This window comes from Prinia subflava, chromosome 18, assembly GCF_021018805.1.
Source record: "Prinia subflava isolate CZ2003 ecotype Zambia chromosome 18, Cam_Psub_1.2, whole genome shotgun sequence".
Lineage (NCBI taxonomy): Eukaryota > Metazoa > Chordata > Aves > Passeriformes > Cisticolidae > Prinia > Prinia subflava.
In genome coordinates, this window is record NC_086264.1 from 11,965,405 (window position 1) to 11,980,021 (window position 14,617).

General features: G+C 37.2%; 1 protein-coding gene across 4 annotated transcripts in view; it reads left to right on the top strand.

Annotated features, from left to right (window-relative positions):
* The window catches only part of LRBA (LPS responsive beige-like anchor protein), a 302,351-nt gene that overhangs the window by 103,237 nt on the left and 184,497 nt on the right, over positions 1 to 14,617 (top strand). For all 4 annotated transcript variants that reach the window (XM_063415460.1, XM_063415457.1, XM_063415458.1 and 1 more), the window contains exon 36: positions 5 to 113. In XM_063415460.1, coding sequence (XP_063271530.1) covers positions 5 to 113 — 109 coding nt within the window. The remainder of the gene's footprint in view (positions 1 to 4; positions 114 to 14,617) is intronic.

Genomic DNA, 14,617 nt, shown 5'->3' on the forward strand with positions numbered 1-14,617 from the left:
TCAGGTTGCTGAGTCAAACCATGAAGGAGCACCTGGTTCGAGTGGCCAACGAGGCAGAGTTTATCCTGAGCAGGCAGAGGGCAGAGGACATCAACCGCCACGCTGAGTTCGAGGTGAGAAAGGGAATCTTATTCCAAAAAAATCAAAACACAAAAGCGTAACCATCCCACTGGGTTTGAGGATTCCAGGCTGGGATCTGGGCTTTGCTTCACAGGAGGTTCCACTCTGAAAAGTGCTTTGCAGGTGATTTGATAAGTTTGTCACTAATTTTGATGGAAGAACAGGGTGAGCAGAGCTCAGAACTTGATGAAATCTGCGCCCTGTGGATTGTAGGGGAAAGAATTTTGTCATACCAACGCTGCTCTTTTCCATTTAGCAAATATCACTGTGTGTGTTAAAGCTGAGGTCTGAAAAAACCCACTTTGCTGAAGATAAGTGGTAACAGCCTGTGAAGTGCAAAATGAGAAATTGCTTTCCTTTTTCTTTCTGTATCATCTGCTATTTAACTAATCCCCCTCTAAACCCATTCTCCTGATGTTTTACATGCCTCGGTGTGGTTTAGTTTTGTTTTCATATTTTCACCCCACTTAGGGGAATCCAAAGTGAAATGTTGGTGTCTCTTTTTGTAATAAAGTTGTATTACTTCTAACAAAAATACAAGCCTGTTTTCTGAATCTCTCCAGTTTAGGATCTTGGTTGTATTACATATCAGCTTTCCCTGTGCTTTAATTATTGGGTAAATGAAAATGAAGCTAAATCTCTCTCAATTCACTTATATTCTACTTAAAGAGTACTTTGTCTTTCTTTTGACATGTGATATTACTTGTGGTTTTGTTTTTAAAATGAAGCATTAAGAGATTGAAGTCACATTTGTGCTTAACCTACTTCTAAACCATTTTCCCCTTAAATCTTTACTTGAAAAAATACTCCCCAAAGATGAAAGCATATTTGTCTTAGACAGTGCTTATGTTCCAAAGGTCATCTGTGTTGGCCCCAGGACTCAAGCTGTGCGTTGTCTAATAACATATCTGCACTTCATCTCGAGCTGCTTACCCCCTCCTGCAAACAGAGATGTTGGGAGGTATCTACAGTACCCTGTGCAGAGCAGAAATAGCAGGGATGTTTCATTTATTACACCGAGGGCTTGGCGACACTCCTGTGGAGATGAAAAGTGCATCCTTTTACTGCGTTCCCTGATAATCACAGGGCTGGGACACGCTTGACATCTTTGGCTCTGGATTTATGCAGAAGCTCCATGGTGTTATTGATTAGGTGCCCACACTTTTTTTCCTTCCCATGCAAACTATTCTCCAAGAGGGGTGTGTGTGTAGGGAATTTGAGAGAAATGAGGGTTCTGTCATATAAATACAGGCTCTCAGTGAGTGCAGTTGTTCAGTGACACCCTCAGCTCTAGTGCAGCCCCAAGGCACCTTTCATGGTGTCTGGAAGAAATTTAAACACAGCATCAGCTTACATTTTTAACAGAGCTCTGAGTTCTGCTGTGACAGGGCTCTGGGATGAGAGTTGACTGATATTTAGGCTGGTTTGAATCTGTCCTGCCTCGGTGGTGGTGGCTCAAGAGGTTTAACTCATCAGGTGGAACTTAAATGGAAAATGATGTGCTCAAATATCAGCAGTGTGTTTATCCAGTTAAGTTTTGTTGCTGTGTTGGAAAAGCTTTGATCCAGCATGACTTCCACAGGTGTAGAAATAACCTGAGGATATACAACTGTTATATTCTACCAAATGTGTAAGAACCTGATGTCTGTGGCACACTTCAGTCAGTGTTGTGAGGGAAGAGGAACCATTAGAAATATCCATGTGAGGCTGCAGGTACCACCTAAAATTCAGAAATTCTGTGTACCACGTTCCATCCACGTCCTAAGATGTGACAGCTGAAGAGAGTGAGCAGAGGAGTGATCCCGTAAGAGTCAGCCCAGGAAAATTATGTATATGAAAATGTGGGTTTGATCACATTTAAAAATATTTTGTGCTTCTGGTAATTACTAGTTGCAGATTATTTTAAGAAATGGTTGGGATCAGCAAGTGTGGCTCCATCTATGAATGCAGACACGTGGGGAGGTCACCAGGGAACCTGAGACATCCCCATTTTACAGTGTGATTGAGCCTCAAAAAGCCTGATACAGGAATATCCTGCTCATTTCTGTAATGAAATACTCATTTTTTGCAGTGAATACGGGAAAGTGAGCATTTCTAACATAGAACCTTAAATTTTCTCGTTATCCCTGGGCTTTATATGTACACATCTCTTAGGTATTTTTCAAAATGTCACCTGCAGTGTTTGGCAGAGTTAAAAATCCTGAAGAGGAACCCCTTTATGGTAATTTCATGCCACCACCCAGATTTTTTTCTAGAAATGACCTTGAAAAATGTGGTGATTCTCACTGTGGCTTAGATTATCTCCGCAGACCGCTGTGGAATTGGGGCCTATGGGAATAATTGGATTTGGTGTGAGGAGGGGGAGGGAATTTTGTACTCTAATTGACTTTATTTTATAATTTATGACAGGAGTGCCCATTGCCTTGGCTGTGCCTCCTGTCTTATATAAATCTTTTGATGTAATTCGGGGTGAATATACATATTTGTAGAATTCTAAACAAGTAGACCTGAAAGGTTTTTTAGGCCTGGATTGTTCCGTGTTTCATCTTTCTGGTGAAAATTTAGTTTCCTATTGGATGGCACTACGGGATTTAGGCAAAAATCTGACACAAAGTCTCAATACTTGAGTAAAGTATTTTTGATGATTGCTTCAGGAACACGGTCTCTTTTTTTTGTCCTGTTTTGGGGTTTGTCTTGTCCTGTTTTGGGGTTTGTCTTGTCCTGTTTTGGGGTTTGTCTTGTCCTGTTTTGGGGTTTGTCTTGTCCTGTTTTGGGGTTTGTCTTGTCCTGTTTTGGGGTTTGTCTTGTCCTGTTTTGGGGTTTGTCTTGTCCTGTTTTGGGGTTTGTGTTTTGGGGTTTCTTTGCACGGAAGATTGACATAGAAAGTTAAGAAAATGGAGGAAAATGCACACTACAAAACTATTCATAATGTTGTACATCATGGAGTTTGTAGAAGAGCAGTGGAGAGTGCCACACAATAATTTTCAGAAAACTTTCTATAATGAGTGTACGAGGATTCCTCATTCTGAGGAAAACAAACCCCTTGCTACTTTTTTTCAGTAGAATGTTACTGCTTCTCTAATTGGCAAAACAACCTGCCTCCTCCAAGTGTCATTTGTGAAAGTTTGTGTCATTCCCTTGAAATTTTGGTCTTATTTTCAAATTCTTGTCATCCATAGAAATAGGAAGTGCTGGCATTCTTGTTATTGGCTGTTTCTGTTGATTAACTGAGAATTTCACACGATTTTCCCTTTGCATTTGGTATAAATCATGCTTGGCAGCTAACTTCTCTGCATGATTTCTCTCCAATAATTAAATGTAGCATTTCCAGCTGCTGTAAAATTTGTTGCCCTTTTGTGTTCAGTTATGTTTTTTCATGCGGAAGACTTGGACTTCCTCACAGTTTTAATTCTTATTCAGTGTCAATTTACTGGCTGGGGTAATAAACAGAATGTTTTACTTCATGTAGAGAAACGAATCTTGAAAATTGGGATTGCCTTGACAGAGGTGGGATGCAAGGCTAGGCAAAAATTCCAATACTGACTTGGTTGGAGCTGTTTGCTTTTTGTTTCCTTGGCAGAAGGCAAAATCCAGTGCTTCCCTTGATGGATAATGTTCTGTATCCCACATTTTTTCCCCTTTGGTGTGCACTAAGTGTTAAATTTAGAATATGTTATTTGTATCAGAGGAAGTGACTAAAAAATTTCTGCAAGTCCATTCTGGTAGAACACCCAAAGGGAATGTTTGAGAGCCCTTGAAAGAATTATGGAAAGGTAATTTGGTTTTTTTGTAGTTCTGTAGGTGATTGTTGCTTCTATATGTAATAAGAAGTTACTGTGGGAAACAAGGTTTTAATTCTTGACTGGGTCCATATTCTCCATAGTTTACCAGTGTTTTAACAAAAGCTGCTTTTTTATAGAACCTGTGCATCAAAAATTCCTTCTGTGGCTCTTGCAACATCCTTTTATATTAAGTGTTTTTCAGCACATGTCCTTATTTATTAAAACAGAAGATTTTGTAGTGATTTCAGTGGGAATTCCCACCAGATTAGAGTGGATGAGCAGTGATGGTTCTCCTCAGAACGCAGGGAGATAAAGGTGGAGGAATGCACCCAAAAATTGTTGTCATTAATACTGCAAAAATGTAATTGTAATGCAACATGAAGGAAGTTAGATGTTCTCTCACTGAAAAAGAAGGCTTTGCACATATTGTTATGAACTTGACTCTCTCAAATTTAAATTTCTAAATAAGTGCTGCCCTTTGCATTGGGACCTTTAGGTGTTACAGCACCATCTGTCTGTTGATAGAAGGAAGAAAATAATTGACTTCTATTTCTAAACATATTTTTGAGGTATTATAAATGCTTCACAGAGTGCTGAGCATAGGAGAGTATTTATTTTCACATGGGAGGATTAACTAATTCTGTCCTGCTGCAGTATGTTGGCAAGTCCCTAACTAGGAGATTAAATTTCTTATATTCCTGAGGTGGAAATTTAAGGGATTAATTGCCTCATGTGAAATGAAGGAGACTAACTAAGTGTAATTTGAAGAAAAATATCTGGGAGGGTCATGCACAATTGAGATTTCAACTTTTTGTGTCCTTTCTCACTTTTTACATATTGAACACATCTACTTATTTTTCTCTTCCTGTGAATCATAAAAATAAAAACTTCATAAACTTAAATAAACATAAATAAAAAAAAATCATAAACTTTCTTTTAAAAACTGTTTATCCCCTCTCATAAGTACTGTTACAGATTATTGTATCCACTAGAAATGATCAATTTAAATAATCTGCTCTCTGTAGGTCTTTGAATTTACCTTTTGCTGTGGGAAGACATCTCAGCTCCATCATAAGATGCTCCTCTCTGCCCTACCTCATCCTGCCTCTCTTTAATTATCTTTTTGGCATCCAGACTTAATGAGCTGGATCTTTCTTGTCCTTGTCTTGTTGAAAGAAATCCACTGAGTCCTGACTTCCTTTACAAAGGCAATGATGCCTCTTATTCCTTTATTTGTTTTGTGTTTATTCCTTTATTTGTTTTTTACTTTAAACACAGCTCCAAGCTGGCCTTTTAGGAATTCCAGACTCCATGAATCCATCTGATTTATTTCTTTCCTCTGCACTGGGGCAGTTTGAGCAAGGACAGTTCAGCTGTGCTCATCCCTGAGTTGTTCTGGCTCACCTGGGAGGACTCTCCCTGCTCTCAGCAGTTCTTCTCTGCCCAGTTTGCTTTTAGAACATCTCTTTTTTCTTTTAGAACATCTCTTTTTTCTTTTAGAACATCTCTTTTTTCTTTTAGAACATCTCTTTTTTTCTTTTAGAACATCTCTTTTTTCTTTTAGAACATCTCTTTTTTCTTTTAGAACATCTCTTTTTTCTTTTAGAACATCTCTTTTTTCTTTTAGAACATCTCTTTTTTCTTTTGGAACATCTCTTTTTTCTTTTAGAACATCTCTTTTTTCTTTTAGAACATCCCTGTTCTGTGCTGCTCATGAGTTCCAGCACTGCTTTTTACCCTTTGATCTTCTGTCACTTAGAGACTCCTTAATGGGCTTCCTCCTCCTGATCTGTTTAAAAAATAATTTAATATTGCCTTTTGTGGCTTTATGCAATTGTTCCTCCATCTCTTTTGACCTGCCTCATTCTGTTTTTAAAATTATCACACCACAGTTGAAGTATTTTTCTGTTTTCCTTCTTTGGGGAGACTTTCTGAAGAATGCCATTTTCTTTCTACAGCTGAACCATTCCAGTGTTTTGTTTATTTGTTTTTTTAAAAAGCCTTCTTTTGGATGGCACACATTTCCTTTGAGCCCCTAATATTGTATCTTTTTTATACAATTTTGTATAAAATTTTGTATTTTGTGTTGTCTATTAAAACATTTTCCATGTTTTTCTGCATCTTTTTCTATTTATAATATGAAAATTAAGCTAGCCAGGTAAGAAATCTCTTGCTTCAAATGAGATGTTGCCATCAGAAATGTTGTTCTCACCTATTCATGAAAAATAAATCAGTATTGTTTACCTTATTTATTATTCATGTACAGATTTTTATGGGAGCTCATGCCAGGTAATGGTTCTTAAATAATCCAGACTGAAGTAATACAGTGTAAATGGAATGTAATTTTCTAGCACTAACAAAGCAAATACCCTGCCTGTGCTTGATTGGATATTTTATTCTAAAATTCCTGTCTGGAGATAATTTATATTCCTTTTTGAGAACAGTGTTAGGAATTGTTCAGCCTTGAATAAAGAGCACTGGTGACAGTACACATCTTTGGTGTTTTGTTCTAACTCAGTGTGATCTAAATGAGAAAGATGTAACATTAAAATAATTCTGATATTGGACCTGACAAGGTCACAGAAGCTCTTCAGGGTCTCTATACCTGAAGGTGTTTTTTTCTCAGTATTACAACCCGTGAGTTGGACTTAAATACTCTGCTCAGCTGTGAATTTGGACTTATTTTTATTTTCATTTAGCATTATTTCTTTCTTGTTATGTGTTCATTATCTTTGGGCTTCAAGCCTGTTACCCTGTGTCAAAATGTTCCTTCTTAAGGAAGAATTTATTGAGAAGAAAAATGCAGTAACACTCCCAGAATCCCAATCTTCTGCAGTCTGAAGTGATACTTTAAATTAAATGTAAAATACCTTTTCCCTGGTAGTGAGTCAGCTTGGATGAGATGTGGATCACACCCAGTATTTCCTAGAGCACCTTCTGTTCATTACACTGTTTTAATTAATAGAATGAAGCTGTTGCTGATAATGGCTGATGACTACACTCAAAGCTTACAGTTGGGAGGCTGGCTCCAACAAGTGTAATGAGGATTAATTCCAATTAATAATTTGCTCCTTTTTGCCAAATCATGGCAAAAAGGAGCAAAGATAAAGGTGAACACACTGGACAGATTTTTATATCGAAAATTAGATTATTTTCTAAATTTTATCTAAAAAAGTTTTCTAAATTTTTATCTAAATTTTATTATCTAAAGTGATGCTCCTGTGCTGTTTTATGATTTTCATGACTTGGTCTTCCAAGGTTCCCCTGCAGTTCCTCTCCTTTGTGACTGAACACTTGTGAGTGTCAGCAGGGAACTCTCAATTCATTTTTCACTCATTCTGCAGCCTGTTGGAGAGCCTGAAACAAACTGTCAGGAATTGTACAGTTAATATTGGTTTGACCAGGCTCTTATCTCGTATTTTCTCTCCTTTTCTTCTGGAATTAGCTCTACTGACTCTTGCCATACACCCTTTCTTTGGCTGCTTTTTCTTTTATTTTGCTTTTGTGATAATAATCCAGATCAGTCATGGTACCTTCCCAAAATGTGACTCTTTAAATCAAAGTAGTTTCTTTATGTGAGGGGAGGATTTGTGCTTACTGATGTTTTAAGAGCTTTGATGATAAAAATAAAGGTTATTCTTCTGTTGTTGTTATTTGTAGTTTTAGCATTTCCACTGTAGGTGAAAATATAAATATCAGAACCATTCTGAAAAAGTGTTAATTACAGCATGATAATTTAATTTCTGTTTGCTTACAGGAACCTGAAACTGCTTTTTTGTTTCTATTAGAATAGGGAATCAAAGAGTTTTTAATAACATCAACTTTCAGATGAAATGTTTTCATCCAATCTTTATAATTCCAGAATTAGTAGAAACACTTCTATCTTTAAGACTCTCCCATCGAGGCACAGGGAAGCGAATTATTGAAAAGATAAAAATAAATTTTGTTTGCTTTCTGTCAGAGTTCATATCTACAGCCAACCTTGATAGAAGACCAGAATGATTTAGACAAGTTTGCTTTGGAGATTCATAACATATGCTTGCTGGACAGAATTGAGTTATCTCTGCTCTGGAGAGTAAGTTATTGTAGCAGGAGCTGACAGAGATGAAGATAACTGAGGGAAATTCAATTACCTTTTAGTGTTTTCCTTCTAATAGGATTCTTAATGTGAAAAAGATCCTTAGATGATGCGCCTGTGTTGCTTTGTGAGATCTGCTTTGATACCTGCATCCAGAATGAAGTGAACTCTTCTTTTCAGGCCTTCATTAGGGATGAAATATGCAGCTGATTGCTAAATGGGTGCTGGCTTTGGATTCAACATGTTCTCATTTGTAGTCCAGATGGATTTGGCAGTCTTCTGGCAGTAGTCTTGAGTATTCTAAATACAATTTCATTTTCAAAAATATTGGTTTTTATGTAAAAATGTTGTTTATAACAGGAATTGAAGAAAGAGGTCACAAAATTGTAGAATAATTCTTTACTCTAGTGCTGCCTCTGCATGGTTTTTCCTCTCATTTGACTTTTTATAGCAAAAGCACCCAAGTTACAAATATTATTTATGACTGACCTGAGTTCAGGCTGTTGGGTTAAAGCCCATCCACTGTGATGATCATTCTGTGTTTTTTTCTTTTGTATCCTAATACAGGGATACAAAAGGGATTTTTTTTTGTCAAAAAATTTAGAGGAACAAATTCTAAGTCTAGGTAGTGACACCAAAATTTTGGCCTAGTGGATTTTGAGTTGTTTGTGCCCCTTCAAGCCTTTGCCTGTCCTTGCAGAAACTCAAGATTTGAGTCTTCCAAGACTATCCTGAATTTCTGCTGTCCTTAGAGCAGTTTGAGGTTCCATCTTCTGTGGCTGATGCCGACCCTTGACAGATAAACAAGCAAAACTCTCAGTTTCTGGATGTGTTGCTGTATTTTAGAGAATATGTGGAACTTGTGAAACAAAAATTGCCATAAATTGGGAGGGCTGGTCCTGGCTCTCCCCACTACCACCAGCAGGGCTGGCTCATCCTCATGTGCTGGCCCTTGGTCCCAAGGGAGCATTTCCAAAAGCAAAAAATAAAATAAAATCAGATATTCTGACTAATAAACCATCACTGATTATTTTTTCCTGTGCTGCCTGTTCTAAATCCTGGATTTCTCATTTTTAAGCAGTTGTTGAGAGCCCTGTGGGCAGCACCCCTCACCCTGGCCCAGCTCTGTTTTACAAGGCAATTTCATCTCCTTGGCATGAGAGGAGGCAGGAATGTTTTAAATGTTGTTTTTTTGTTTGAAGCTGTTCAGAAATTTGGAATATCAGAAGGAAATTTTTGGCTGGAGTGTAACTGAAGCTGTTAAAGTGTGTGAGAGATGTTGTTACACAGCTCTTTTTTGGTGTGCCCAACAACTGTTGCTTACATGTGTTTTATATCATGTTTTATGTAATTTCAGTAGTTTCTTATGGTTTTGTGCACGCTTGGTGCAAGCTGCTGATTTTGATTAGTCACTGTGCTTTATTTCCAAACCTATAATTTTAATGAGTGAACTGTAATTCACACCAAAACTCAGATTTGTGTTGTAAAAATCCACAGAATTTGTGTTGCTCTTTTTTTATCCTGCATGGCTGTTGTGCTTTAAACACAACAAGCTCCAAGTATTGAATTTAGTATTTTTCACTGAAATAAAGTCAATTAGCAAAGTCTAGTTAAGCAGGATTTGTGCAGTTGGAACGTGTAATCCTTAGTGAATCCTTAGAATATGTGAGTATATATATAATTATTTGGACAGAGGGGGTGTTCCTCAAAATAAGGGGGGTGTGTCAGTTCCAGAAGTTTTGTTAATTTGATTTGCTTGTTGCACTGGACTCTGTGGTGGTGTGGAGGGCACTGTGAACCCCAAAAATGCTGAATTTATTGCTGAATTGTGTTGTTTTTAGGCATTTAGACTGTTTAAAACTAGAGCAGCATGAGGGGACTGCTGACAAACTGGATTTGCAGAAGAGGAAGGGTGGAAAGTTCCTATCCTAGAGTGTGATTTGAATGCAAAATGGACATAAATACAGTAAAAACAGGGCCTTGGGTTTGAAAAGGACATTTTTCCCTGTGTGTTGTTTATGCCAGTGGTTAGCAGGGATGATTAGAGAGTGGAATAGTGCAGCAAATCCCATTTTCTAGCAAAAGGAGGAGATCTTGTTTGTGCAAAGCTTTGCCTTTAATTCTCATCCGAGGGTGCTGCTGTGACACAAATAATACCAATTAGAAAAGCATCAAAGGAAAAGGATAAAAACAGGTCTGTGATGCTGGTGGACACTGCAGAAGAAATCTGATTTTATTTGTCTCTTCACTGTTTCTTTATTCTGACAGATGCTTTTTTCCAGTTGAACTCCCATTAGTTTGTCTTGTTTACCTACTGTACCAGCTTGGGTTCATTTGGAAGATGCAATCTGCACAAAAGTGTTTATTTGGACTTACTAAAGTTAATTCTGGGAGACTTGAAGGTAAAAAATAAAGCTGACTCAGCACAGATTAAAACCAGATGTCTCCTGAGATCCTTGCATTTCTCTCTAATCACAAACCCAAATTGATTGTGGTAGATTTTTTTTTTCCTGCTCCTGACCATAGTTTTACCAGTCTGTGTTTGGTGTGATCTAAGTCAACTCCGTGCATTTTTTCCTGTTCTTGTTATTTTAAATGCACTTTTTTTTTGCCCCCTCAGGAATGTCTGGCTATAAACCTACTTTTTTTCTTTTTTTCTTTTTTTTTTTCTTTTTCTTTCCTTTTCTTTCCTTTTCTTTCCTTTTCTTTCCTTTTCTTTCCTTTTCTTTCCTTTTCTTTCCTTTTCTTTCCTTTTCTTTCCTTTTCTTTCCTTTTCTTTCCTTTTCTTTCCTTTTCTTTCCTTTTCTTTCCTTTTCTTTCCTTTTCTTTCCTTTTCTTTCCTTTTCTTTCCTTTTCTTTCCTTTTCTTTCCTTTTCTTTCCTTTTCTTTCCTTTTCTTTCCTTTTCTTTCCTTTTCTTTCCTTTTCTTTCCTTTTCTTTCCTTTTCTTTCCTTTTCTTTCCTTTTCTTTCCTTTTCTTTCCTTTTCTTTCCTTTTCTTTCCTTCTCTTTCCTTCTCTTTCCTTCTCTTTCCTTCTCTTTCCTTCTCTTTCCTTCTCTTTCCTTCTCTTTCCTTCTCTTTCCTTCTCTTTCCTTCTCTTTCCTTCTCTTTCCTTCTCTTTCCTTCTCTTTCCTTCTCTTTCTTTCCTTCTTTCTTTCCTTCTCTTTCCTTCTCTTTCCTTCTCTTCTTCTCTTCTTCTCTTCTTCTCTTCTTCTCTTCTTCTCTTCTTCTCTTCTTCTCTTCTTCTCTTCTTCTCTTCTTCTCTTCTTCTCTTCTTCTCTTCTTCTCTTCTTCTCTTCTTCTCTTCTTCTCTTCTTCTCTTCTTCTCTTCTTCTCTTCTTCTCTTCTTCTCTTCTTCTCTTCTTCTCTTCTTCTCTTCTTCTCTTCTTCTCTTCTTCTCTTCTTCTCTTCTTCTCTTCTTCTTTTCTTCTTTTCTCCTTTTCTTCTTTTCTCCTTTTCTTCTTTTCTCCTTTTCTTCTTTTCTCCTTTTCTCCTTTTCTTCTTTTCTTCTTTTCTTCTTTTCTTCTTTTCTTCTTTTCTTCTTTTCTTTTTTTCTTTTTCTTTTTCCCCTTCCCCATGCCCCATTTCTATTACAAACAGCTGATTCCAGCTTCTTTCAGTTGACACAGATCCTTTTTAATATCGCAATGGGATAAAAAGCTGGAAAAATGAATAAATGAGATTTACAAAGGCACATATTGAAGAGCTGAAAACCCCTCGCATCGTGCCCACTCCATTAAAACCACAAGAAACAGCAGAGATATTTGCTAAGTGTTGTGCTGGTGTTAACCTTGCTGGTTATTATCCAGAGGATGCTGCTGGATCTGTTTCATTGGCCTGAGCTTTTTTTCCTGCTGGGAGAAATCAATCCTGGGAGTCGTGGGATGACAGAGGCGTCGCTGCAGAATTGACGGTGCCTGTCAGGCGTTGCCATTGCTTGACTTTTGTTCGCTGCCGAGGTTTTTAAGCTTTCATTTTTCTAAGTCTTATTCAGGGGTCTTCGGAAGATTTCCCTGGGTAGCATTTTTAGGCCAGGCTTTAAACCTCGGGTCGGAGGTCAAGTGCAAAGATCTGTGAAAGCAGAGGGCTGGGGAGCTCCTTCATTTACTAAAATATCCTTATTTGGAGGGGATTTGCATTAGTGGAAGGCTGTGCCTTACCTTAGGGATGACTTTTCCTCCTCCTCTCCTCTGAGACAGGCTGCTCACAAACCCAATAGCTGTTAGCCAAATTAAACAAAGAAACATGTGTAAAAATCTTCAGTGATCTCAGAGTTGAAGAATAAAAGTTTAAAAGTGCAGCATTTCTCTTAAAATGCACTATTAAAGTTTTGAATCTCTTGTAGAAAGCATCACACTGGAATTTTGGGGCTGCAGAGATGCATGATGCAGATGAAACCGTGCAGAGAAAAATCTTTTACTTGACATTTTTGTGAAGATCAAAGATAAAATAGTTCTGGAAACTGGGTTAATCCTGCTCTTCATTGGAATATAGACAGGTGGAGTAGACTTATCCTGTCAGTATTTCTGGAATATCTCCTGCATGCAGATTGGACTGCATTTTCATGTCTATAATTTGCCTTTTGGACCTTTTGCCCCTTCAGAATTCCAGTTCCATAAAAATGAATTTTCAAATAACCTATGTGTTCAGATTGCCTCCACTTTTGTCCAGGCAGAACAGGAGAGAGGAAAAACCCTGTTCTGTGATAATGGCAAAGCAAAAGATTTTGTTTTATCATGGATGAAGGGCTGGAAATCAAGAGTTGTGCCTCTATTCCATGCTTAATACACTTCCCCTTTGTAAAACTTTCAACAATCACTGCATTTAAAATTTTTTGGAGATAACCTGTGAGGTGTGTATAAGAAAATGCATTTTTTTTTCTCCTTTCAACACTTTGTTTCATCCTGAGTGTGACTGCACTTTTGTTATTACAGTTCCATTGCACATTGCCCAAACAGATAACAAAAATCACCTAGGCCAAGGCAGCAGTGGAAGGAAGGTTTAAAAACTCTGTTTAACTTTGTGCCTTAATTGTAAAACCGTGTTCAGGGTGCACATTGCAGGTTCAGGAGATCAAACACTGAAAAAGAAATGTAAAAATACATTTTTGTGGTTATGCACAAACAGAAACCAAGGTGGATTTTTATTTTACATAAATGGAATGATGGGGATTTAATGTGAATTATTGACTGTGTACCACTCTTCATCCTGGTGCTGCATCTTTGGGAGTGGTGCACAGGTGAACGTGGAAAATGGGAAACCAAGAGAAATAAGGAACTTTTTAGTGCTTCCAGAATAGTCTGGTGGTGATTGAATACTTTAGGATGGATCTTTTTCTGATTCTTTTGGTGGAACCAGGCTTCTTTCACTTCTGTATTCAAAGTGTTTGAGAGAGGGAGGTGGAGAAATAATTTGTTTTGCTGTATATTTGGCATATATTGAGAGTAAAAACTCACTGGTGAGACACCTGTGTGATCAAAGGGAAGGTTATTCCTGCAGAACTTTCTTTTCATCAGAATTTGATGCCCTTTTTTTTGAGTTCTTTATTAACAGGCACATTTACAGAAAGTCAACAAACCCCAAAATGTTGTAACAAAAAATCTCTCACAGTCTGGAGTCAGTCACTAGATCTGCATGTGACAGATATCTTGCAAAACCATCACTTCTTTAAAGTTTTTTTTCATAAAATAGATGTTGTAAAGAGCGTGGAATGGTTAAGAGTTCTTCCTAGAGTGGTGTTATAATTTTATGGGATTGCTGCCTGTGGGAGCCTCTCAGTTTTGGTATATAATTGCAAATCTCTGTTCATATTAAATGCTGAATTTCCTGAAAAGTGGAGTTTTATTTCCACTTTGTAACAGGCTGGTTATGTTTTCATGGAAGTTGTCAGGACAATAAAACACCATTTTTTTTTCTTCGTTTGTCAAGGGTACATTTTGAAAATCCTTCTTGGTATTTAATGAAGAATGTGTTCAAAATCACATCATAAAGAGACTTTTTTAAAAGAGGTACAAGTTCATTATATCTTTTACAAAACATTCTAGTTTGATTTCCATTTTATCATGTTTTAAGGTCAAATGTGACTTTAATGTTCCATAAAGAGACAGAGATTGATAATGGGGAAAGAATAACCCTCTAATGTGATTTATATCTATGGATTTTATGTCAGATATGAAAAGTTGCTGTTCAAATTGTAAAGGAGGATCCATTAAAGAGCACTTTAAAACATTTTACTACTTAGCTTACCTTATTCACTTCTTTTTAGAATTCTGCCCTTTCAGGCAACTTAAAAATAACAGCCTGTGAAACATTTACAAAGTGCTGAAGAGAAAGTGGGTGCAAAATAATTCAGTGTATTGGAAAAGACAGAAAAATCCTGTTTAGTGTTGGGAATGATTTATCCACGTTACATTTTTGTGAAGAGGGGTGGTGGAGTGCTCCATGTAAGAATACAAAAGGCAATTTTTGATGTCTCATTGAGTTGGAAATTCAGCTGCTTATTCTTCACTCCTGGATGTCTCTGCTCATCAGGTGAGCATTGCTGTAAAGTGGGGAAATTGTGAGGAAATACCTAAATACAGTAAAATTGTTAGAATGGTTAAATTTATTTAACCATTTATTTAACCTCTTCAAAATTTA